Source organism: Loxodonta africana, chromosome 14 (genome assembly GCF_030014295.1).
Source record: "Loxodonta africana isolate mLoxAfr1 chromosome 14, mLoxAfr1.hap2, whole genome shotgun sequence".
NCBI lineage: Eukaryota > Metazoa > Chordata > Mammalia > Proboscidea > Elephantidae > Loxodonta > Loxodonta africana.
This window is the reverse complement of record NC_087355.1, coordinates 45,136,100-45,162,464: the sequence shown is the minus strand read 5'-3', so window position 1 is coordinate 45,162,464 and position 26,365 is coordinate 45,136,100. Positions and strand designations below refer to the sequence as shown.

Genomic DNA, 26,365 nt, shown 5'->3' with positions numbered 1-26,365 from the left:
TTGTGAAGCCTTTGGGATTACTTTTCCTTATGTACTCTTCACATCATATTACTTAGGTTTATGTTTTCTATATCATTTATACATCTATTTACCATTTCCCACCTTTCTGCATGTAAGGTGATTTAGGTCAGAGACCATGTCTTTTTTTAATTGTGCTTTAGGTGAAAGTTTACAGCTCAAGTTAATTTCCCATACAAAAATTTTACACATATTATTGTATGACCCTAGTTGCAATCCGCACAATGTGACAGCACACACCTCCTTTCCACCCTGGGTTTCCCATGCCCATTCCCAGCTCCTAGCCCTTTCTGTCTTCTCATCGCGCCTCCAGACAGGAGCTGCCCATTTAGTCTCGTGTACCTACTTGAACTAAGACACACACTCTTCACAAGTATTATTTTATGTTTTATAGTCCAGTCTAATCTGTCTGAAGAGTTGGCTTTGGGAATGGTTTTAGTTCTGGGTTAACAGAGTCTGGGACCATGTGTTCTGGGGTTCCTCTAGTCTCAGTCAGACCGTTAAGTCTGGTCTTTTTAAGTGAATTTGAGCTCTGCACCACACATTTCTTCTGCTCCATAAGGGACTCTATTGTGTTCCCTGTCAGGCCGGAGAGACCACGTCGTAACGTCTTTTTCCGGAGTACTTGCATGATGCCTTGTACAGCTTAATACCTGAAGTGTTTGACAAATGAATAAGGAAATTTGAAAAGATACCACACAAATTTGGTAGAATTTTCGTTTTCCTGAAACAACTTTGTAGATTACAGTTTTAAAAAATTCTTTGTTACTAGCCACCATAGTAGTGCATATACAGAAAACTTCAAAATATTCTAAATTTGATCTTAATAAAAAGCAAGTTTTTTTTTTATTTTATCAAAAGAGATTTTTTGTTCAAAATGGTTTCTGTTATTCATAATAATGGAAAAGAAAGATAGTATGGAGAGTTGAAAGTTTTAGATCATTCTGAATGTTTTTATTAGTCCATACTTTTTATCTTAGCCCTCAATAATCTTTTTTTTAAATCTGTATTGACAACAATATTTAGCAGCCTTCAGTTCCCTCCACTGGCACCCTATTTCCCTTTAACTTGATTACTTTGTTCTGTTTTCTCTATTAAAAATAATCATTGTAATATTATCTGATTCAACCATATCTTGAACCTTCCTATCTCTTGGTGAAAGTGCTGTAAATAACTGTGAAACTGGGAGAAAAGAAACCAGATAGATGTCTTGGTAGTTTGTAGTCTGGCTAATATTCTTATTTCTATAAAATATATTTAATCTGTTAATTTACAAATGTCATTAACGTTTAGGAGACACAGTCTTTAAAAAGGACTGTTTGCTATCTGTCCCTGTGAGTGCATTCTGATTATTTTTAACTCATGTACCTTTTTTTTTTTTTTGGATAAAGCATAGGCTAGACTATACACCAGCCTACCCGCTTGCCCAAACAGAGCAAATAGAACCCTTGCAGACTTAATGGTTTATTGAATTTCTCATTAAAACTTTATGCCCTTTTCCTGTGTGCCAGTGTGCTTATGGCACAGTATTTATCAGTTGGAGGGGGTAACTGTTAAGAATAATTTTAATCCTACTTTCATTAACATTTGACCAATTATAGAACAAATAATATGAGCTCCAAACACATTTTTAATTGTAAATGCTCACTTCAAATAGTCCTGCATCTGAGTAGGTGGATGCAGACTCCTGAGAGGCCATACTCATTTTGAGTCATTTAAACACAGGGCGGTGTTCTAAAGATTTGAAACTATTAGGTGGATGCATGGTTCTCTACTATAAGTGTTCTTCCATGTCTGAGAATATGTATCGTTTTAGTGTCATGAACCAAGATTTGTTTTTGCTGGATGGATTTTCTAGTATTGAACTATGATCACTCCAAAATTCATTTTATTGTATAGAATACATTTTAAAGCAGAAAATACTAAATTTTCTACATGACAGAATATAGTCTTAAATATGGGTAGTTACTATTTTCTTTAGTTGTTTGCCGTATCTCCAGAAGGATAATTTCAGGTTCTGTCAGTTCTTTATTATAGCAGATTTTATTAACTATTGAGCATAAATCAGTATGTTACATACCCCGCAAGTGCTAGTGTATTTTGCCATTGGATATTTTTGTTGAGAAATCTTGGTGCGAGTAAATTGAATATGTTTGTTTACCTCTTTATTTTGTGTTACTCAAAGAAAAGTTATTTCTACTTTGAGCTAACTAAATCCTGCTTGAAACTAGCCATTTGTAGTGATGTAAGAGCAAAACATTGAGGGGAAGATTGCAGCAAATGGCTTATATATTTGAATAAGTTGGAAGCATCTTTGCAAATTTCTCTGCTCTCAAATTTAACTTGTGTGTGACATTTACAGGGATGTTGTGGAGATGATAGTGGTCTCATGGAAGTAGAGGGAGCTCATCCATCACGGACAATGAGTATTAATGCTGCAGAGTTAAAACAGCTTCTACAAAGCAAAGAAGAAAGTCCAGAAAATTTGTTCCTTGAACTAGAGAAGCTTGTTTTGGTAAAAACAAAAACAAAATTAAAGCAACACATCCCCAAGACATATTTTCTCCTCACTTTGACTAGTACAAGTTTTTCATAGTGACCTTTTAAACTAGTGAACCCTCAGTTGGGTGTTTATATTGTTCCAAATAACTTCTCGAATTTAATAATTTGGAGCAAAATTCTACTGCTGTTATGAATCTTAAGAAGTAAATGAAAGCAGTATTTTTTTAATTGTTTATCCTTTGGATGCAGGGTGTCTCCTACTGCCATTCTTTAGAAATAAAATGATATGCGTTGTTGGTGTTTGCTTTATTTTACTTTGTATTAATGTTGATAGTTTTTTGATGGTGCTTCGTATTTCTTAGTAGTGAAATAATACAGTCTTTTCTGCTAAAGAGTCAGTAGACTATGGACATAAATGTTTAAATTTTACTTGCACCTTCTTATTCTGCTTTTGCTTGTACCTAGGAACATTCAAAAGATGACGACAATCTGGATTCTTTGTTGGACAATATAGTCGGACTTAAGCAGATGCTGGAATCATCAGGTGATCCTTTACCGCTCAGTGACCAGGATGTAGAACCAGTACTTTCAGCTCCAGAATCTCTCCAGAATCTGTTTAACAATAGGTAAAACAAGCAATGTTTTGTGGTTGAGTAGATGTTGTTTGTATAGTTGCTAAGAAAGAAGATCAGCCAAGAGGCAGGTAGCAAAAATTCTAAGCTTTGCCATCCATATACATTCTCTGCATATTCTTCTGTTATCTTGTTCTGTTTTTTTTAAAAACTTTTAAAATAAACAAACTGTTCCTAGCTCACAGGCTATACAAAAACAGGTTGATAGTACAGGGAATAGTTTGCCAGTCCTTGGTCTAGAAGATATATACCTCTGAATGTTTGGAGGACTGTAGCGATAATAATTGTTCAGTATGATAGAATTATTCTATAAATTTAGAAAAATTAAATAGGGGCAGTTTCTGTAAAGTTGGCTTTTCAAAATAAAACCAGGGCTCCATTTTATTTACTAAAGGTCAGAATTTATCACATCGAAAATAGTTCCCAAGTGAAGAGTGAGGTTCTTGGATCAAGTAGACACTTGAGACTATGTTGGCATCTCCTGTCTGGAGGGGAGATGGGAGGGCAGAGGGGGTCAGAAGCTGGCCCAATAGACTAGAAAAGGAGTGTACTGTTTCATTAGGAGGAGAGCAATTAGGAGTATATAGCAAGGTGTGTATAAATTTTTGTATGAGTGACTAACTTGATTTGTAAACTTTCACTTAAAGCACAATAAAAATTTTAAAAAAAGTTTCCAAGTTATTGGTTTTTAAGGATACTTAAATCTTGGATAACTTTTGAAGGAGTCTTTTCAAGTGCTAATTTTCCTAATACATCAGAGAATAACAGTTTTAATTGTACTTTCCATAGATTTTTCTTAGAAGATAAACTAAAATGTTTAATTCTGGAATTTTTTCACCAAGTACTTTTCTCTATTCTAGGACTGCATATGTGCTAGCCGATGTCATGGATGATCAGTTGAAATCTATGTGGTTCACTCCATTCCAGGCTGAAGAGATTGATACGGATCTGGATTTGGTATAAATAGTTCAGAAAAGAATATTGATGATTAGTTTCTTTATATACTGTTAATACTAAAATTTTATATAGTTGTGAAAATTTCATCTGGGGACCAGTTCTGCATTATTTTTATGCCAGTTGCCCACTTTATGCCAGTTGTCCAAGCTTCTCAGCTTGTTTTGCTTTTTTCTTGATAATGATCTATATATTTGAGAATGAGACCTTTTGGGGAAAATTACGTTTTTGCATAAGTACGCTAAAGCACTTTGTTTTCTTATATTGGCAGGGAAGATCATTTTAACCACTGGTATTGTACCATATACTGCCTCTTTTGATCAAAGAAGACATTAGGATATTTCCTGGTCCAAAAAATGCTAGTGTCCATGATAGTCAATAAAACTAAAAGAGTGATTTGCTTTACATATGAGGTATATTTAACTGTAAATTGGATCACAAATATCTTGAGATGATGATTGTGGTTTTAAATGATTCAGAGAAAATTTAGATCTCTTAGATTTGGTAAATTTGAATAAAACCAAAGTAAACTTCATTTTGATTTCTATGTAATTAAACTTAGGTTGGTAACCCTATTAACAGCCCCTTTGGGATTTGTGTCACAAAATCCTTTTATAACAGAAACCTTGGCAATACAGGGCTTTTCAGAGTGGGTTATTTTCCGATTCCGCTGGAAAAGTTCTGGAGATATTGTAGTGTTAATCTTTAAAGAGAAGTTCTGAATTTCCTGTCAGGCAGCAAGTATCTCCATTAATAGTCTTTCCTTGAGAAGGAATGCGGTCCTTAAGAAAAAAAAAAAAGCTAAACTCAAAGTGTGTTTTTGCCCTTTTTTATTAAACCAACTAACGATATGCTTTCTGAAAAGATGAAAGAAACAGACCTCTAATATATTTATTATTATAAATTATATATAATAAGACTCTGTGTAATCAAATATTACATTAATAGTTACTTAAGATGTATTTTTCATTTTGTTTCAATTTTATGACTGCAGGTAAAGGTTGACTTAATTGAGCTCTCTGAAAAGTGCTGTAGTGATTTTGACTTACACTCAGAATTAGAGCGTTCATTTTTGTCAGAACCATCGTCTCCAGGGAGAACCAAGACTACCAAAGGATTCAAACTTGGGAAGCACAAGCATGAAACCTTTATAACTTCAAGGTAAATTTATTCCACCAAAGAACTTGATTGTGGTCATGTAAACTATTATATTTTAAGGTAGACACATGACTATTAAACAAACAAAAAAAGAAGTTGACAGAAATTGGCACTTGAATCATGAATTTTTTTTAGATTTGTTTGAAAAGATAATAATTTGGCCAGGACATACTTAGTACATTTGTTAATGTTGTTTTACTTTATGAAGAACATGTTCTACTACCGTATGTACTACTTTTGGAAAGTTTGAACAAGAGATAAAATGGATTATTTTTTAAAGTTATTAGTCATAACAATAAAGTACGAGTATCATTATTAGCTTGTTGTCTTTTTCCAGGAAGTTATATTGAGATTTCCAAAGTTATATTGAGAACTAACCCAGTGCTGTCGAGTTGATTCCGAATCATAGCGACCCTATAGGATAGAGTAGAACTGCCCCATAGAGTTTCCAAGGAGCGCCTGGCGGATTTGAACTGGTGACCGTTTGGTTAGTAGCCGTAGCAGTTAACCACTATGCCACCAGGTTTTCCATATTGAGAACTGGAATAAGAAAAATTGAAATGTAGTTTTCAATATTGCAAAGATTGTGTATTTTCACGGGAAATATGAAAAAAATTTTTCATAGAGCATGTTTCTGTTTCAATAGTGGAAAATCTGAATACATTGAACCTGCCAAAAGAGCCCATGTCGTGCCACCACCAAGAGGAAGAGGCAGGGGAGGATTTGGACAGGGTATACGACCCCACGATATTTTTCGTCAGAGGAAACAGAACACAAGTAGACCACCATCTATGCATGTGGATGACTTTGTTGCAGCCGAAAGTAAAGAAGTGGTCCCTCAAGATGGAATACCGCCACCAAAACGGCCACTCAAAGTATCACAGAAGATTTCTTCTCGTGGTGGATTTTCGGGCAATCGAGGAGGACGTGGTGCTTTTCACAGTCAGAATAGATTTTTCACACCACCTGCTTCAAAAGGTACTACCTGTATGTGTTTTCCAGTCGGTTAGAATATTAGATGGAATTGATTCAGATGAAATATTTTTCTGTTATTACAATTAACCTGCCTTTAGACAGTGGTAGATTCCTTAGAAGCGAGGATGGTAAGACTTGTCTCATGTACTTTGGTCATGTTATCTGGAAGGACCAGTCCCTGGAGAAAGACATCATGCTTGGTAAAGTAGAGGGTCAGTGAAAAAGAGGAAGACCCTCAATAAGATGGATACAGTGGCTGCAACAGTGGGCTGAAATATAGCAATGATTGTGAGGATGGTACAGGACCAGGTAGTGTTTCCTTCTGTTGTACATAGGGTCACTGTGAGTAGGAACCCACCCAGTGGCACCTAACAACAATATCTAACAGGCCAGTGGTACTCTTTGCAGAGTACTCTATTTGATAGAAAAAAACGTTTTTTTAAGTTAACCTTTGGTAAATTGCTCTTTTATAGATGAGTTTAAAAGAAATTCTAATTCTTTTCCTTTTTAAATTGAGATTTGTGTTTACTTTCTGAGAAATAGCCATACATTATTTTCATAGTAAGTGTACTTATCGACAGTTTCCTTAGGATTGTTCCATGTAGTTCATCACTGATTCTCTTATCTACTTGCTTCCTAATGTAACATTTAATGTTTTAAATGGTTTAAAGATTTTTAAAACTGTCTGAATATACTTGTAGAAATTTTACTTCACTAGTAGATCAATGACATGTCTGAATACTTGCTTAGTTAGGAGGGTGAAAGTAAAAGAGAATTTAAGAGTTGATGTTAATAGGGAACACTTACATAAGTGTTTCAGGAACTATTATAAACGCTTTATGTATAATACCTAGCATCAACCCCATGAAGTAGCTTCTCTTAGTATCTTTACTTTACAGAAAACTGTGAGTCACCTTGCCAGGGCACATAAATAGAAGTGATAGAACAGCATTTGAGTCTTGGTCGTCTAGTTCCAGAGCCTCTGCTTTTAACCACTGTGTGATGCTGCCTCTCTAGACTACATTATATTTATAGAATTTCATAGTTTTTACTCTGAAGATTGAAAAAAAAAAACAAACTGTCCATTTGTCCTTAATCCAGTTAAGTTTGTGATAAAAGTAGAATTTGATTGTCTTGTTTGTGTTTAGGAAACTACAGTCGTCGAGAGGGGACACGAGGCTCCAGTTGGAGTGCTCAGAATACTCCTCGAGGAACTTACAATGATAGTCGTGGAGGCCAGAGCAATTTTAACAGGGGTCCTCTTCCACCATTAAGACCACTTAGTTCTACAGGTATATATCCTCTGTCCTCGTTATTGTGGAGAGAAGGGAGGCAAATTCCTCCTTTTCAAATCGTTGAATGTCATACTTACATCCTTGGAGAGCATATTCTGGAATATAGACTTATGACTCTAAAGTCAATTGTGTATCTGAGAATGAATGCCTGCATTTTCTGTACAAGTAATAAAATTTCAGATGCTGAACTATTTGTAGAGTCTAAACAGTTTCCTGGTGTTGTATTTTTATATTTCAATAAATCTGTAAGGTACATTTTTTACCAAAATATTTTAATAACATAGGTATCTTTGCACAGTATATTCTATTTTTGTTTATAGTATTGTCTTGCATATGTAAGCACATAACCTTTTTTAAAACAGTACTATATCTAGTCCAAAATTCTGCTGGTAGAGATATTTTTTGGTTTTAAATGCACTTTTAAAAAAAAATGACAGCTTTATTGAGATATAATTCTCACGTGTGATATAATTTACTTATTTATAGTGTACACGTTAATGGTCTTCAGTAGATTCACAGTTTGCGTATGGGTTTTAAAGGAGCCAGGAGTAATTCCTGTCTTGGTTTGAGCTCAGTGTCATAGATCAGTATTCATTTTGTGGGAAAGGAAGAGAAGTTGAAACTAAAGACTATATTCTTTCTTTTATAGGATATCGCCCAAGTCCTCGTGACCGTGCTTCCAGAGGTCGTGGGGGACTTGGACCTTCCTGGGCAAGTGCAAATAGCGGCAGTGGAGGCTCAAGAGGAAAGTTTGTTAGTGGAGGCAGTGGTAGAGGTCGTCACGTACGGTCCTTTACACGATAAAAATTCTTTTGGGAACATCCTAAATGTATATGAACATTTCACAAGGACATTAAAAATAAAGACATCGAAGGACCAATTTAGACTTAGCAGTTATCTGAAGACATTTGAGAGAATATTTTTATCTAAAGAAAGCAGATTTTGTTTGATACCTAATACAAGATTTCAATAAAAATCCAGACTTTTTACGTATGTTTGTATATATTTTTTCCCCTTCTTGTATGATTACTTATTTAAGAAATTCCTTAGGTAGGAAGTGAAAAACTAAATGATCTTTGTTTTAGTGTATTTCTTGATTATACCACAGAGGTTCCCAAAGTTTCTCGGCTTATGGAGCCCTTTAGGGTCTCAGTAATTTTTACACTGCACACCTAGGCCAAAAGATATATCTAATACTTCTGTTTAATAAGCAGTTTCATCCAAACAATAAGAATTTATGTCTTAACAGCTTAGCCAGTTGGAAAAGTAATACACATAAATTAAAAGAACAATTAAATTTGTATTTCCTTCTTACATAACCGCTGGTAATTGTGGACACTTCATAACGTCTCAAACCTTGGAATCAACATTGGAAACTGTCAGTCTCATTTCCTGTTACACCTTGATTTTTGTACAGAAACCCAGCTTTGCAAAGATAAGCTGTCATGGAAAGGAATATAATGCTGTTTAATATTGAAAATATGAACTACCTTGAGCTAGTAGTTTGATGATGTCCAACAGATGTTTCCATGTTTCCCTTAAAAATATCCTGTGGCACCCATGTGAATTTACTGGACTGCCCTGGTGCACAGTTAGGGAACAATGACTATACTGAAAGAAACATGACACTTTTCTCCTTTAAGTTAGAAATATTTATTTACTTTGTGTCACAGATTTAGATCTACTTATACTATTTAATTAAAGCCTAAAATGAGGCATATCCTAATGCTGTTGTTTTAGGAATCAGAAACATCTAATAAAATCTAGACTTCTCTATGTAGAAGTAAAGCTACTAACTGTCAAAATAGCTGTGTTCTCCATAAAGGGCATTTTAACACACTGAGCCTGTATAATTGGCATAAAATACAGAGTTATCATAAGCAAAAATGCAATGTATGAGTCTCATTCTGCCCCTTTATCAGTCTATTTTGAGGAACTATTTGTGAGTAAATAGGAAGTTTGTTTTTAGGAAAACACCTTAAAGAAAACCTCAGTTCTTTTCCCCTGGATAAAAATTGACTAAGTTGGCTAAAGCTTTTGATGTTTAAGTGAAAGGTAAATGGAAATATTTTTATAACTGCTGGCCTTGCAAAACCCAAGATAAACCCCTTTCAATCTTGAAAGCTAGTAGGGTCTTCCTCAAAGATATGTTTTTCAGAAATAAGACAAGGATGCCCTTTATCACCACTGCTTTTTAACATTGTGCTGGAAGTCCTAGCTAGAGCAGTAAGGCAAGAAAAAGAAATAAAGGGCACACAAATTGGTAAGAAGAAGTAAAACTATCCCTATTTGCAGATGATATGATACCATACCTAGAGAACCCAAAAGACTCCACAAGAAAACCACTGGAACTAATAGATTCAGTAGAGTAGCAGGATACAAGACCAACATACAAAAATCAGTTGGATTCCTCTATACCAACAAAGAGAACATTGAAGAGGAAATCACCAATCAATACCATTTATAGTAGCCCCCAAGAAGATAAAATACTTAGGAATAAATCTAACCAGGGATGTAAAAGACTTGTACAAAGAAAACTACAAAACACTACTGCAAGAAACCAAAAGAGACCTACATAAATAGAAAAACATACCATGCTCATGGATAGGAAGACTGAGCATTTTAAAAACATCAGTTCTGCTCAAAGGTATCTACAGATATAATGCAATCCCGATCTAAATACCAACAGCGTTCTTTAACAAGATGTAAAAACTCATCATTAACTTATATGGAAGGGAAAGAGGTCCCCAGTAAATAATGCATTATTGAAGAAGAAGAACAAAGTAGAAGGCCTCACACTACCTGATATTGGAACCTACTGTACAGTCACAGTAGGAAAAACAGCTTGGTGCTGGTATGACAGACACAGACCAATGAAACAGAATAGAGAACCCAGGTATAAATCCAACTATGGTCAGCTGACCTTTGACAAAGGCCCAGAGTCCATTAAATGGGGAAAACACAGTCTCTTTAACAAATGGTGTTGGCAAAACTGGATGACCGTTAGTAAAAAAAAAAAAAAAAAACCCATACCTCACACCATACACAAAAACTAATTCAAAATGAGTCAAAGACCTACATATAAAACCTAAAACTATAAAAATCATGGAAGAAAAAATAGGGACAATGCTAGGGGCCCTACTATACAGCAGAAATAGGATACAAACCATAACTAGCAATGCACAAGCACCAGAAGATAAACTAGGTAACTGGAAGCTCCTAAAAATTAAACACGCTCATCGAAAGACTTTACCAACAGTAAAAAGAGAGCCTACAGACCAGGAAAAAATTTTTTGCTATGACATACTTGACAAAGGTCTAATCTCTAAAATCTTTAGGAAAATCCAACTCCTCAACAACAAAAAGACAACCCAATTAAAAATGGGCAAAAGATATGAACAGACATTTCACCAAAGAAAACAGGTGGCTAACAGACATGAAATGCTCGTGATCATTAGCCATTAGAGAAATGCAAATTAAAACTACAATGAGATACCATCTCATCCCGACATTACTGGCAGAGATCAAAAAAATGTTGGAAAGGTTATGGGGAGATTGGAATTCTTACACACTGCTGGTGGAAATGTAAAATAGTACAACCACTATGGAAGATGATGGCACCTCCTTAAAAAGCTAGAAATAGAAATAACATATGATCCAGCAATCCCATTCCTAGGACTATATCCTAGAGAAATAACAGCCATCACACAAATAGACATATGCACACCCATGTTCATTGCAGCATTATTCACAATAGCAAAAAGATGGAAACAACCTAAGTGCCCATCAACAGGTGAATGGATGAACAAATTGTGGTACACACACACAATGGAATACCATGCAACAATAAAGAACAATGATGAATCTGAAACATCTCATAATATGGTTGAATCTGTAGGGCGTTATGTTGAGTCAATCACAAAAGTCAATCATGAAAGGCCAAATACTGTATGAGACCACTATTACAAAAACTCAAGGCTTACACACAGAAAGAAACCATCTTTGATGGTTATGAGGGAGGGATGGGGTGGGGAGGAGAAATCATTAGATAGTAGATAAGTGGTAACTTTGGTGAAGGGAAGACAGTACACATAGGGGAAGTCAGCACAACACGACCAAGACAAAGTCTTAGAAATGTCATAGACACATTCAAATACCCTGAGGGACTGAGTTGCTGGGTCTCAGGAGACATCTGGGTCAATTAGGATAACATAGTTTTAAAAATGTTCTACATTTGACTTTGGTGAGTAGCGTCTGGGATCTTAAAAGCTTGTCAGTGGCCGTCTAAAATGTGACTACTGGTTCCACACCAGCTGAAGCAAAGGAGAATGAAGAAAACAAAAAATACAAGGGAAATGTTAGTCCAAAGGACTAATGGACCACAAGTAACACAGCCTCCACCAGCCTGAGCCCAGAACAACTAGATGGTGCCTGGCTACCACCACCAACAGCTCTGACAAAAATCATAATACAGGGTCCGGACAGAGTGGGAGAAAAATGTAGAACAAAATTCAAATTCACAAAAGAAGACCAGAATTACTGGTTTGACAGAGAGTGGAGGAACTCTGAGACCATGGCCTCCAGACACCCTTTTAACTTAGAACTGAAGTCACATCACAACTTCACCCTTCAGCCAATAATTACACAGGTCTTTTATAAGACAATAACACATGTGAGGAACATGCTTCTTAGCTCAATTGTGTAAATGAGACCATATGGGCAACACCTGCCCAAAAGCGAAGATAGGAAGGGAAAGGAAAACAGGACAAATGGAAATGAGGAACTCAGAGTGGAGAAGGGTAGAGTGCTGACAAATTACGGGGGATTGCAACCAATGTCACAAAACAATTCCTATATAAATCATTGAATGAGAAACTAATTCACTCTAAACTTACATCTAAAGGAAAATTAAAAAAATAAGATACATTTTTTACATTAGGTTTAGATAGAACTTGGAGTTCATCCTTAACGCCTGGCAAGTACATGTAAAAATGGTTAATGTTTCTTAAGTAATTTTTTTTAAGTAGTAAAAATATGTATCTATATTGAGATATATAATTGATTTTTTTTTTTTTTAGGCTTTAATGTGAATATAATCTTTGGGAAATATCCAACAGCTGTTTCTGTTGTGTGATTAAATCTTTTCAGGTTAAAACCAGGGCTTCCACCTGGTCCCAGTTCAATCTCCTGCTGAGAATCTGCATTTCCCCCCAGATATACTGAATTAGAATCTACATTTTAACCGGATCCCCAGGTGATTGTTACCTATAATAAATTTTGAGAACCACTTCTCTACTAGTGGCTCTCAGAATTGGTTCCTAACCAGCAGTCTTAGCAATCCCCGGGCGCTTGTTCCAAAAAAACCAAACCCACTGCCATCCAGTGGATTCCGACTCATAGCGACCCTATAGGACAGAGTAGAACTGCCCCGTAGAGTTTCCAAGGAGCGCCTGGCAGATCTCAACTGCCAAACTCTTGGTTAACAGCTGTGGCACTTAACCACTACGCCACCAGGGTTTCTGGGCACTTGTTAGAAATGCAAATTTTCATCAGGGGTTCGAACCAGAATGAACCAGTTGGAAGCCCTGGTTAAAACCCAGTAATTCTGGCCAGCTTTTTTTTTTTTTTAAGGTAATAAGTAGTGTCAAAACAAAACAAAACAGAAACCTGTTGCCGTCAAGTTGATTCTGACTCATAGCAACCCTTTAGGACAGAGTAGAACAGCCCCATAGTTTCCAAAGAGTGTCTGGTGGATTCGAACTACTGACCCTTTGGTTGTTGTTAGTTGTCATCAAGTTGGTTCTGATTCATAGCGACCCGGTGCACAAAAGAACGAAACACGACCCGGTCCTCACAATTGTTGCTATTCTTGAGCCCATTGTGGCAGCCACTGTGTCAGCGTATCTCCTTGAGGGCCTTCCTCTTTTTTTGCTGACCCTTTACTAAGCATGATGTCCTTCTCCAGGGACTGGTCCCCCCGATAACATGTCCATAGTATGTGACACGGAGTCTCACCATCCTTGCTTTTAAGGAGCATTCTGGTTGTACTTCTTCCAAGACAGATTTGTTCATTCTTTTGGCAGCCCATGATATATTAAATATTCTTCACCAACGCCACAATTCAGAGACGTCAATTCGTCTGTCTTCCTTATTAATTGTTCAGCTTTTGCATGCATATGAGGTGATTAAAAACACCATTGCTTGGGTCAGGTGCACCTTAGTCCTCAAGATGACATCTTCGCTTTTCAACACTTTAAAGAGGTCTTTCGCAGCCGATTCGCTCAAAGCAACGTGTCTTTTGATTTCTTGACTGCTGCTTCCATGGGTGTTGATTGTGGATCCAAGTAAATGAAATCTTCAATCTTTTCTCCTTTTATCATAATGCTGCTTATTGGTCCAGTTGTGAGAATTTTTGTTTTCTTTATGTTGAGGTGTAATCCATACTGGAGGCTGTGGTCTTTGATCTTCATCAGTAAGTGCTTCAAGTCCTCTTCACTTTCAGTGAGCAAGGCTGTGTCATCTGCATATTGCAGGTTACTGAGTCGTCCTCCAAACCTGATGCCCTGTTCTTCTTCACGTAGTTCAGCTTCTCGGATTATTTGCTCAGCATACAGATTGAATAGGTATGGTGAAATGACACAACCTTGAGGCACACCTTTCCTGACTTTAAACCATCCAGTATCTCCTTGTTCTGTTCGAATAACTGCCTCTTAATCCTTTTGGTTAGCAGCTGTAAAATAAGTAGCGTAGAAGCTAATTAATGCCAGACAAATTGAAAATGTCCTGAGTGACTAAGAGTCTTAGATAAAAGAGAAGGGAGGGAAACCAACACACTGACCTGTTCTTACATCATTTATAACTCAGTCTTTATAGCAATTCAGTAAAGAAAATAATACCTTAATTTTGCAGAAGGAAAAGGCTGAGGAGCTTGACTCAAAAGTGGTAGAACCAGGATTTAAAGCCAGCTTGTCTAGCTCTGAATTCTTTACCTCTCCTTTTCTCTTTGGAGAGGTTAAGTAGGTGATTTTTAAGTTCAGTGGTTTTAGAGACAAAACTATATGGAAATGGATTTCCAAGTACTTGACACTCTGTTTTAGTTATTTCAGAAATGATCCAGATAGATATTGGGGGAGAGTTGTCTCTATACATGTAGATCTGCATATGCCTTTAAAAATAAGTACTTCAAATGTGCTTTGGTAGAAATAAGTATACATGTTATTTGCAAAACTACTTTGTCTCATACAAAACATCTCAGGAAAAGTTTTGAGTGATACTTAAAAACTAGTGGAAAACGTGCAGAATATCTTTGAGAGCAAAATATGTTCTATTTAACCTATAGCACAAGGAGTTGATAGAGTGATTTATTTCCTAAGACTAAGAAGAAAGAAATGCTCTGAAATACCGTTATGGTTCATTTAAAAACAGTGTTGCTGTCAGTAATCTGTGTGTGTAAAGCAGTAGCAGGTCCAGTTACATTAGTTTTATTGCTCCGGGTGAAAGTAATTATGAAAACCTACAGATTGAGAATGTAGAATATTTCTCCTGAGCACCTACTGTGTTCCATATACCCTAATACAACTTGGGGAATATAAGGGTGAGTAAGATATATTTCCTGCCCTCCAGAAGCTCATAATCTAATGGAGGAAACAATCATGTAAAGAAGGTTCCTAAAAGCAAAGTTAGTGAGATCCTACGTATATGAATATGAACACTCAGAGTTCTTGAATAATCCAACCACTACATTTGAAACTGATTTGATTGTGGGATTTTTAAGGTAACTGTATTTAAAAAGTTGCTGAATTAAAAAAAAAAAAGCCTTGAAATTACAATTATATGTCAGGCCATAAATAACATCTTTTTTGGAATTGTTTTTGTATAAAGACTAGTTTAGTTGAGAAAAAACATATATGTGATTTTTGTTTTTAGATTCATGTACTATTAGGAAGTAGTGTACACGATTTTATAAGAATCCCAAAAACCCTGTAGTCTAGAGAAGACGGGCTGTCCTAGTTTCCTAGGACTACGGTAACAAAATAACCACAAAGTGTGTGGCTTTAAAGAACAGAAATTTATTTTCTCACAGTCCTGGAGGCTAGAAGTCCAAAATCTGGGCGGGAGCAAGGCTATCCTCTCTGTGAGCTCTAGAAGAAGATTCTTCTTTGTCTCTTTCAGCTTCTATACCCCTGGGCACTTTCTGGCGTTCCTCAGCTTATAGATGGATCCTCACAAGCTGTCTTCCCCTTGTGTATGTATTTTTCTGTGTCTGTCCTATTTTCATAAAATGTCAGTCATACAGGATTATGACCCACCTGACTCCAGTATGATGTCAATTTCCCTGATAACATCTGCAAAGGAAAACAAGGTTATATTCACAGGAGCAAAGGTTAGGACTTCAACATGTCATTCGGGGGGACACAAAACAATTCAATCCATAACAAGGGTGCAAAATCAAGTACTAGCAGCGGCCAAAAAAGGCAATAGAGTGAAGAGGGCCAGATAAAGAAAAAGCAGTGAAAACTGGAGGATAGATGGCATTTGACACTTTGGCCTCAGAACCAGGGAGAAGAACTCATATCTGTACCCAGTGGCCCTGAAGCATGCCTGCCTAGAGTGTTAAAAGGAAACAACTCTGCTCTTCAGCTTCAGCTGATAACATTGGAAGGATGCGGTGGGTCCAGTGCTGATGCATCTGCTGACTTTTTAAAAAGAGAAGCTAAAAATCTGGATTAAAATGTAATCGGTTTTAAATATTGGAAATTAATTCAAGTTAAAAAATTGAAAACATTGTGTGGGCCAAACTAAACACATGTGCAGGGCCAAATGTGGCTGGAGGGTTCCACCCTGAAGAATTTGATAGTGTATAGGGTTGCTTTGAGTTGGAATCAACTCCTTGGCAACGAGTTTGGTTTTCTTCTTTTTCAAAGAAATTGAAGCTGTATTGCCACAAAAATTTATTTTCATTGGGAAGGTAAAATTTACCAGATAAATTTGCAATAGGACGTGACACAATAGAGAAGTTTTTTGGAGCCAAAAAGCCTGGGTTTGAGCTTTAACATTTATTTGCTGTACAAGTTTAAATCACTGAATCTCTCTGTTGCTAATCTTTATATTTGTTATATCTACCTCACTAGTTTTGGGGATTTAATAAGATAATGTCTTTGACTTTTTTTTTACATAGAGTATTATTATTTTAAATAAAAGCCTCTACTACCTGGGAAGGAGCCCTGCTGCACAGTGGTTAAGAGCTTGGCTGCTAACCAAATGGTCAGCTGTTCGAATCCACCAGCCGCTCTTCGGAAACCCTGTGGGGCAGTTCTACTCTGTTCTACAGGGTCACTATGAGTAGGAATCGACTCAAAGCAACAGGTACTACCTAGGAGTGGGGGGAAGTCTACTTAATACGATAAACTTCCTAGCTAAGTTATTTCTGAAGTCATAGAAATTAGTGCCTCCTTGAGAAAAATCTGTAAGTTACAGAGATAGAATTATACCAATTTGTCACTATACCAGATAATTTAGGTGTGTTTTTTTAGGGAGATATTTAGTTTGGGAACACTACTTAGGTCCTGTGAACGTAGACTCTAAGTGAGGTTAGTCCAGCTTCTGTCTAAGCAGAATTCCCAAGATACTTGAGAGCATGTGGTGATATTTTTAAAAACCAAAATTTTAGGTATTCAAGGGGATAACATTTATTGTCACCGCCTCACACTCCTATATTATGGAACATTTGGTAGGGCGACTATCAGCATGGAGATCTACTTTGGCTAGTGTCAGATGAAGGATTAGGGGTAGAGGGAAGGTGTCCTTGGAGATTGGGGCCAAGTTATGAAAGGTCTTTTTTGCTGTACTAAGCCATAGGGAGTAATTGAAGTTTTTTGTTTCTGTTTTTAACTTGAGTGGCATTTTCAATTCTGGTACATTTTGAAAGCATCTTCTGTGGGCCAGCCACTGTGAAAGATGTTTTTACATATATGATAAATTCATGCATTAGAGATCTCCTCTGGTGCAGCACAGAAGGATGGATTAGAGAGGGAAGAAACTGAAGGCAGGAAGACTAATTATGAGATTACAGCAAAGACAGATATCAGCGATTCTCAAAGGGTAGTCCTCAGACCAGCAGCTCTGCATCACCCGGGAATTTGTTTAGAAATTGGTATTCTCAAGCACCACCGTAAACCTAAGGGGTGGTGCCCAGCAATGTGTGTCTTAACAGGCCCTCCAAGTGACGGTGCCAAAGTTTGATGTACCCTAAAGCTTGAGAACCACCGATCTGTATCAATGGTTCTCAAATACATAGGAATCATCTAGGGAGGTTATTAAAAATATAGGTTCCAGGGGCCCACAAATCTATTTTTAAAAAGCTTCGCAGGAAATTCTGATAATCAGCCTAGTTTGGATTTAGTGACCTAAATGAAAAATAGGACAGTGATAATGGAAATAGATGGACCAAATAGAAATATATTTCTAAGATACTGTAATGTCTCTAGAGCTATATTAGGCCATGATGGTATAAAATTGAGTAAAGCAGTTACAACTCTGAAGAACTTTTTAGTGGGAGAAGAGTGGGGCAGGTGCTTGGGAGCAGAACAGGAAAAAATAGTTAACATTCAGAAAAACAGAATTGAAGCTCAAGAGTCTCAAACCTTGAGGATGATAAGTTGTGCCACCTGCTCCAACTGGATCACAAAGGGTGAAGATAAAGAGAGGATTAGATTTGGCAATTTGGAAGATTCTATAACTCTCGTGATGGCAATTTTACTGGAGTGGGAATTTGGGGAAAGGGAAGCAAAATTCATAATGATACTTGTTCACATGATTAAAAGAAAGGATAGACAACGGGTACTTTTTCAATTGTGTAGTGAATAGAGATTTGTTGTGGAGATTCGGTGGCGCAGCGATTAAGAGTTCGGCTGCTAACCCAAAAGGTCGACCATTCAAATTCACCATCTGCTCCTTGGAAACCCTGTGGAGCTGTTCTACTCTGTCCTGTAGGGTCACTATAAGTCTGAATCGACTGGAGAGATTTGTTGGGGAGAGATTGTTTGCTAAAATCTATGTGTACCAAAGTCATTGCCTCTCCAATTGTTTATATGTAAAGATTGCCTTTGGGTTTGTGACCCTAGACTGTATGTAAAGAACCTAGTTATAGTGTTTTTTTTTTTTTTTTTTTTGGCTTCTGCACTTTTGAGTACAGACTGCTTTGGAAATTCCATTTTCGATTGTTGAGCTCTCAATTTTTATGTCTGTTTCTTTCATACCTAAAAAGTGCTTAAGTATGCTTCACTGTTTATGCTGCTTAAGTATCCTTGAAGGGTAATTTTTGATGACCCTCTTCTTGTTAGTATATGTCTTAGTTATCTAGTGCTGCTTTAACAAAAATATCGCAAGCGGGTGGCTTTAACAAATGGAAATTAATTTTCTCACAGTCCGAATTCAGGGCACCAACTCTAGGGGAGGTTTTTCTTTCTCTCTTGGCTCCAGGGGAAGGCCCTTACCTCTTCTTAGCTTCTGGGCAATGGCTTGCTTGGTTCCTTAGCGATCACAATGTGGCATCACATCTCTTTTCCCCTAACTGGGATTCCTTGCTTATTCTGCTCTGTGTTAATCATCTAGTGCTGCTATAACAGAGATACCACAGGTGGATGGCTTTAACAAAGAGAAGTTTATTCTCTCACAGTCCAGCAGGCTACAAGTCCAAACTCAGGGCTCCAGCTCCAGGGGAAGGCTTTCTCTCTCTTGTCGGCTCTGGAGGAAGGTCCTTGCCATCAGTCTTCCCTTGGTCTGGGAGCTTCTCAGAGCGGGAAACTCAGGTCTAAAGGACAGGCTCTGCTCCCTGCACTGCTTTCTTGGTGGTATGAGGTCTCCACTCTCTGCTTGCTTCCCTTTCCTTTTATCTCTTGTAAGATAAAAGATGATGCAGGCCACACCCCAGGGAAACTCCCCTTACATTGGATCAGGGATGTGACTTTAGTAAGAGTGTTACATCCCACCCTAATCCTCTTTAACCATAGGCTGAGATTATGATTTACAACACATAGGAAAATCACAAAATGGAGGACAACCACACAATACTGGGAATCGTGGCCTAACCAACTTGATGTATTTTTGGAGGACATAATTCAATCCATGACATGCTCCTTTTTATATCTCAAAAGAGATAGACTCAAAACACACCCTATACTAAGATTGTCTCATTAACATAAAAAGGAAAATCCATTCCCAAATGGAATTATAAACCAGAGGTACACCCGTTGTCATGGAGTCAATTCCAACTCTTAGCCATCCTGTAGGACAGAGTAGAACTGCGCCATAGGGTTTCCAAGGCTGTAATCTTTTCAGAAGCAGACTGCCACATCTTTTTCCTGCTGGTGGGTTCAAACTGCAGACCTTTGGGTTAGCAGCTGAGCACTTAACCACTGTGCCCCCAAACAAAACCCACTGCATTGGAGTGGATTCCAACTCATAGCGACCCCATAGGGTTTCCAAGGCTGTAATCTTCAGGGAAGCAGGCTGCCACATCTTTCTCCTGAGGAGCTGCTGGTGGTTTCCAATGGCCGACTTTCAGTTAGCAATTGATCCTTTTACCCACTGGGCAAACAGGGCCCCTACTGTGCCACCAGGGTTCCTTAAACCACAGGTATAGGGGTTAGGATTTACAACAGTTATTTTTGGAGGACACAATTCAACCCATAACAGTATATTTGTCATATTACATATTAGGTTGTAAATGAAAAAAGTTTGAGGTATTAATTTGGAAAAAATGCTGAATTCACATGGCTTTCATTTTAAAGCAAAGGGCAAAACTAAACAAACAAACAAACCCCCCCCACCAAACCTGCGTTGCTGTTGAGTCAATTCCAACTTATGGCAGCCCTATGTGAGGAGCCTGATTGGCAGTTTGAACCTATCCAGCAGCTCCTCAGAAGAAAGGCCTGGCAAACTGGTTCCATAAAGTTTACAGCCAAGAAAACCCTATGGAGCAGCTATACTCTGTAACACATGGGGTTGCCAAAACTAAAATAGCCAAATGAAAATTATTATTTACAAATTTTTTTCCCAGTTAATAAGTCTTAGCACATGAGTTGGCAAACAATATTATTCCCCAGTGATGGGCTCTTGGTTTGCCAATCACAGGCTTCCAATCTTGAGCCCTCGACACTGCCTTAGGCACATTAGTCAATTTTCTAAGCCTCATTTCTTTAGCAGTAAAAGACATGGTTTTTCAAAGAATTCAACATGTAGATGAATGTTCTCAGAAAACAGTAAAGGGCCACCACACAAACGTAATTTACTATCGGTGTAGGGCTGAAGAGGGGGCAGCAGTGGCCGAGTGATAGAATTCTTGCCTTCCAACCAGAGACCTCGGTTTGATTCCTGGCCAACGCACCTTATGCAGAGCCTCCGCCCGTCTGTCAGTGGAGGCTTATGCGTTCCTCCAATGCTAAACAGGTTTCTGTACAAATTACTCGTTTAAATGACTGTACCTATTTACACTCCTCTCAGCAGCATAAGGTTTCACGTCTTCATTAACTCTTGATATTTTCAACTTCTTAATTTTTGTCACTGTTGGATGAAATGCCTTTAACCAGTCTCTCTCTTCAGTGTTGCCTTTCTAAGTCCCTATTTCTCAGGGTTGGCAGTGTGTCATTGCCTGGCACGCGGAGCGTGCTAAGTAAATATTGAATGATGCCATTTCCCTGCATAACACCCTTTAATGTCTGTCCAAGTCCTCAGGAGGTGCCCTCTTTCTGAGATTTCAATAATCACTTATTAATCTTTATATCCCTAGAATCTAATAGGGGGTTTGGAAAATATCTTGCAGGCGGCTCTAAATCAATGTTTTTTTGAATTAGTGAATAACTACATAGGATAAAGTCCACCCCTCTACGATGCACACATTTCCATTATTGCACTTATCACACCAAATCAGAATTTATTACATGTCCTTGTACGTTGTGACGTCTGTTGCTTCAGCGTCTACATCCATGCCTGACACAGAGTAGACACCAAATGAATATTTTTAGAATTGAACCGAGGAACCTAATCAAACTTGGAACCGCTTAAAGAACAGCACAAACGCACATGCGCAATTGTGCGGTAAGGGCATCCAATCACTGTCGGGCTGGACCAGGCGCTACGGCGGAGAAGTAGTGCGCACGCGCGGCAGGCTCGTCGCGGTTGGCTGAGCGGAGGCGGGAGCCTCGATCTACTCGGGCCGTGAGGGACGCGGTGCTTACAGCGGTTGGTCTTCGCTGGACTCTTGTCTTCTGTGGCCCTCTCAGCGGTGCGTCCCGGGAGGGGAGGGCCTGTGAGGCTGCGACAGCCTGAGGGCTCATAGTGGACAAAGCGGCCAGAGCCGCTGGGACCGGGCCTCCGAGGAGGGGAGAAGGTAGGCTGTGGGACGCGGACTTGGCCGCCTGTCGTGCCGGGAGCCGCCATCCTTAGTTAGAGGGACGCTCGGGCTGTTGGCCCCGGGGCTGGCTTCTAGCGGAGAATGGGGGTGTGCTTGATCGAGGTGGGAGGCCGCAGAGAGGGGAGAGTTCGAGCAGAGGGCCGGTGTGCGCAGGGTCCTGCGGCGTTTGAGTTGGTTTTATCCAGAACTCATCTGCTCTCTGCACTGTGAAGCCAGTTCCCGGGGCTTGGAGGTGAGGCCCTGTGAGCGCCCTGGATTTTAGTGGTCACAAAAACGATGTCTAGAACCAGCGCCTTCTCTAGGGGCTTTTACCTCTTCACTGGTCAGGTTTTTTTTTTTTTTCCCCTCCAACTTTGAATTAATTTATGGAAGAGTTTGTAGGCAGGTATAAAAAAACCTCAAAATTCATTGCCGTCGAGTCGATGCCCTCTCATAGCGACCCGATAGGACAGAGTAGTACTGCCTCATAGGGTTTCCTAGGAGCGCCTGCTGGATTCGAACTGCTGACCTTTTGGTTAGCAGCCATTGCTCTTAACCACTACACCACCAGTGTTTGCTAGACAGGTATAGTGAGATCAAAATGTCAAAGAAACAACTTAAGCCATGAAGTAAAATAACTACTATCAAATATATTTGCAAAGTGAAAAGCAGAAACAGCAGGGAAGGTCGGGTTCTCCTTTTTTGTAGAGTTGTTCTCTTTACACTCTTGCATCTTACAAGTGAGATTGTTGCACTCCCTTTTGCCTCCTAAAGCCCAAGTGAACCCGTAGTTTCTGGTCCCCTTTGTTGAACTACATCCTTTATCCACACCCACACCCCACCATTCATCATCTCTACTCTCACGCTACCTTACATACTAAACACCCAATAATCATAACTATAGATGGTAATATTACAGATCACCTTGAGTGCTTACTGTTTGTTCAGAGTGCTTTACATGTAGCATATATATCCATATCATAAAAATATCATGACCCCCTCAAAAATCCTATCAGTAAAGGTGATTATTCAGTCCCGTTTAAAGATGAGGAAACTGAAACACAGAGAGGTAAGTAAACTGTCCAAGATAAAATGCTGGGAAATGTGAGTCCAGATTTATATTCTGACGTTTGCATCCAAAGCCTTCCTCTTATTTATTCTACTGGTATTTTTGAGTACTTTTGGCTTTGTGATGTTTTGCACCTGTCAGCCTGGCCATGGCATTTTCCTTGGGGGGACAGAAGAAGGTGGGCATTGGTATAGAAGTTGTAGTGTAACAACAGGGTTGACAAATGGGCTATTTCTAGTACCTGGGAAAAGGGCCTAAATTAGAAGGGTTTAAAAAGCAGTAAGGGTAAGTGTGATTAATGTCACTGAATTGTACGCTTAAGAGTGAGTGAAATGGCAATTTTTTTTATTGTACTTTAGATGAAGGTTTACAGTGTAAACTAGTTCCTCATTATACAATTAATACACATGTTGTTTTGTGACATTGGTTGCCAACCCCACTATCTGTCAATACTCTTCCCTTCTCGACCTTGGATTCCCTGTTACCAGCTTTCCTGTCCCCTCCTGCCTTCTAGTACTTGCCCCTGGGCTGCTGTGCCCATTTAGTCTTGTTTTGTTCTTGTTGTTTTTTAAAATTTTTACTGTGCTTTTAAGTGAAAGTTTACAAATCAAGTCAGTCTCTCCTAAAAAAGTTTACATACATCTTGCTATATACTCCTAATTGCTCTCCCCCAGTGAGACAGCCTGCTCCTTCCCTCCACTCTCTCTTTTCGTGTCCATTCAAATTGCAAATCTTTTGTGATACATATTTTACCACAGTAATTAAAAAAAGGCGGTAAGGGTGCTCAAGTATATTTAGGGGGAAATGTACTGATGTCTGCAGTTCACTTTGAAATGTGTCAACAAATTAAGATAGATTGATGGATGTCAAGGTTATATAGCTAGTAAGTGGCAGAGCTAGAATTCAAGCCCACGTAGACTGGCTCCAGAGTCTTATTTTCTCAGCCATTTCTCTGTATTGCTCATATGCCTACATTCTCAGATTCATCATTTTTTATTATTTACAGGATAAGTGGAGGGTAGAAGAAAGTAGAAATCGTGTGTTAGGTGTAAAAGGATTTAGAGTGATGATTTAGTGTTGAAAGAAATCTCAGCTATCTAGTCCATTCTCTTTTATTTATTTATTTTTAATTTTTTTTCCATTCTCTTTTTACCAATGAGAAAACTGAGGTTCACAGAGTTTAAAACAGCTTGTTCAAAGTTGGGCATCCCTTAGGCAGCAGAATCAGAATTAAACTCAGGTTTCCTTCATTTCTGCTATTGATTTTTTCTTGCTGCGCTGTTTTTCTAGTATTCTCAAAGAGGCGTGAACCAAAGATTTCACAGTATTTTACCGGGATCTGACCAATCCAAAGTACAGAACTTATTATATTTCATGATGCAGACATCATATTTTTATTAATGCTATCTATGAATTATTAGTTTCAGTAGGTTCATCATCTTGTTATTTCAGTTGAACTACAGTTAATTAGAAACATGCAGTCTTTCATTTGAACTGCCCCTCTGTTCTGTTTCATTTGACCAGTAAGTAACTGAGCCTAAATGCGGGGCCTAACATTTACCTCTTTAATTTTGCGGTAGGTAGCATGCGTCAATTTCAAATTTGTGTCAGGTACATATCTAGAGACTTGTGGTATTCTCCTGAGCCGTAACAAAAAGGAAATGAGATTATTTTGGCATGACTGGTTTGGACAGAGTTAGTGTTGACTTCAGGTATTGGTAAATACCACTTCTAAAGTGGTCCTAACCCATCCTCTTTATAATTTGCTCTTAGATGGTGCTAATAGAGATATAGTGTTTTGCTCTTAAGAAACAGCAGACTGTCTCTTACTACTAATTCCTCAAATTATATAAAGGTCTCTTAAATACCGAATACTCGTATATTTCATCATTTTAACATGTCTGAAATTTGGAACTGTCCAGTAGTCAATGGGATGTCACAGTTTAATTGGTTGCATTGGTTTTTTTTTTCTTTCTTGGATACATAAAGTAATGTTGTTGTTGTTAGGTGCCATGGAGTCGGTTCCCACTCATAGCAACCCTATGCACAACAGAACGAAACATTCCCTGGTCCTGCCCCATCCTCACAATCGTTGTTATGTTTGAGCCCATTGTTGGGAGCCACTGTGTCAGTCTGTCTTGTTGAGGGTCTTCCTCTTCTTCTCAGACCCTCTGTTTTACCAAGCATGATAGCCAAGGGCTTATCCTGCTGGAGCCTTGCCATCCATGCTTCTAAGGAGCATTCTGACTGTACTTCCTCCAAGACAGATTTGTTTGTTCTTTTGGCAGTCCATGGCATATATTCAGTATTCTTCCCGAACAACAATTTAAAGGTGCCAGTTCTTCAGTCTTCCTTATTCATTGTCCAGCTTTGGCATGCATGAAGCAGTTGAAAACACCATGGCTTAAGTCAGGCACACCTTAGTCTTTAAGGTGACATCTTTGCTTTTTAACACTTCGAAGAGGCCTTTTGCAGCAGATTTACCCAGTACAATGGTAATTAAAAAAAATCTAATTAATGCTACTTTCCCTGTTACAAAGATAACATTTCCATTGTACAAAATATGAAATATATAGAAAAGAACTCAGCAGAGAATAAAAATTACTGGTAATTCTAACACCCAGAGATGATCAGCGTTAAATTTGTGGCTTTTTAAAAAAAATCCACTGTGTCAAATCATATAGAAGTATGTTTTACAGTGTACATTTCAATGTATACAATTTGATGAGTTTTGACAAATGTATACAAATCCCTGTAACCACCAATACAATCATCATATAGAACATTTCTGTCACCTCAAAACTTCTCTCATACCCCTTTGCTATGTAGTCTTCTAAGAGTACGTACACACATACTGCTTTTTTTTGTCCTTTTTTTCTTGTTTTTATAAAATTGGAAGATGCTGAGCATGTTTTGTATTTTTTATTATATGAAGAATATTTTCCCGTGCCATTAACCATTTTTCTGAAGAGTTTTTTCTCCCTTTAGTAGCTGCAGAATCATTTATATAACAAATATTGAATACCTTCTCTGTGTTTGGTACTAGCGGTATAGTGATGAATGGAATAGAAGACTTTGTGCTTGCTTGATCCAGAAGTTTATAGCGTGGGAGAAACAATAGGCAATTTTATTACACTATGAAAGTATTCGGGTTGTGCATGCATCGGAAGGGCCCCTAATGCAGTCTTTGGGAAGAGGTGGGGAGGCCTCATAGTTAAGACTCCTGAAGGATAAGGTGGAATTAATCAGGCAAAGAAAAATGGTAAAGGGCACTCCCAACAGCGTATAGAGGAAACTTTGATCAGAGGCCTAAAGGAGAAGAGAACCTGGGGAACTGTAGTACTGAAGCACAGTTTTTTATTTTTTTATT

At 38.2% G+C, this 26,365-nt stretch overlaps 2 protein-coding genes across 6 annotated transcripts in view; both read left to right on the top strand.

The window, feature by feature from the left end:
- VIRMA (vir like m6A methyltransferase associated) overlaps window positions 1-10,568 on the top strand; it is a 65,562-nt gene extending 54,994 nt beyond the window's left edge. For 3 of the 4 annotated variants that reach the window (XM_064267904.1, XM_003408393.4, XM_023545871.2), the window contains 7 exons: window positions 2,381-2,533; window positions 2,986-3,146; window positions 4,013-4,109; window positions 5,101-5,267; window positions 5,911-6,242; window positions 7,388-7,531; window positions 8,184-10,568. In XM_064267904.1, the coding sequence (XP_064123974.1) occupies window positions 2,381-2,533; window positions 2,986-3,146; window positions 4,013-4,109; window positions 5,101-5,267; window positions 5,911-6,242; window positions 7,388-7,531; window positions 8,184-8,338 (1,209 nt within the window). In that variant the 3' untranslated portion in view covers window positions 8,339-10,568. The remainder of the gene's footprint in view (window positions 1-2,380; window positions 2,534-2,985; window positions 3,147-4,012; window positions 4,110-5,100; window positions 5,268-5,910; window positions 6,243-7,387; window positions 7,532-8,183) is intronic. The other variant, XM_010588406.3, reaches the window with a different exon arrangement.
- An 11,133-nt stretch (window positions 10,569-21,701) lies between these two features.
- Window positions 21,702-26,365, top strand: part of RAD54B (RAD54 homolog B) — an 89,723-nt gene continuing 85,059 nt past the window's right edge. Inside the window, exon 1 of one of the 2 annotated variants that reach the window (XM_064267900.1) lies at window positions 21,702-21,818. The gene's annotated coding sequence lies outside the window, so the exon portion shown is untranslated. Of the gene's footprint in view, window positions 21,924-26,365 lie in introns of both variants that reach the window. The other variant, XM_064267901.1, reaches the window with a different exon arrangement.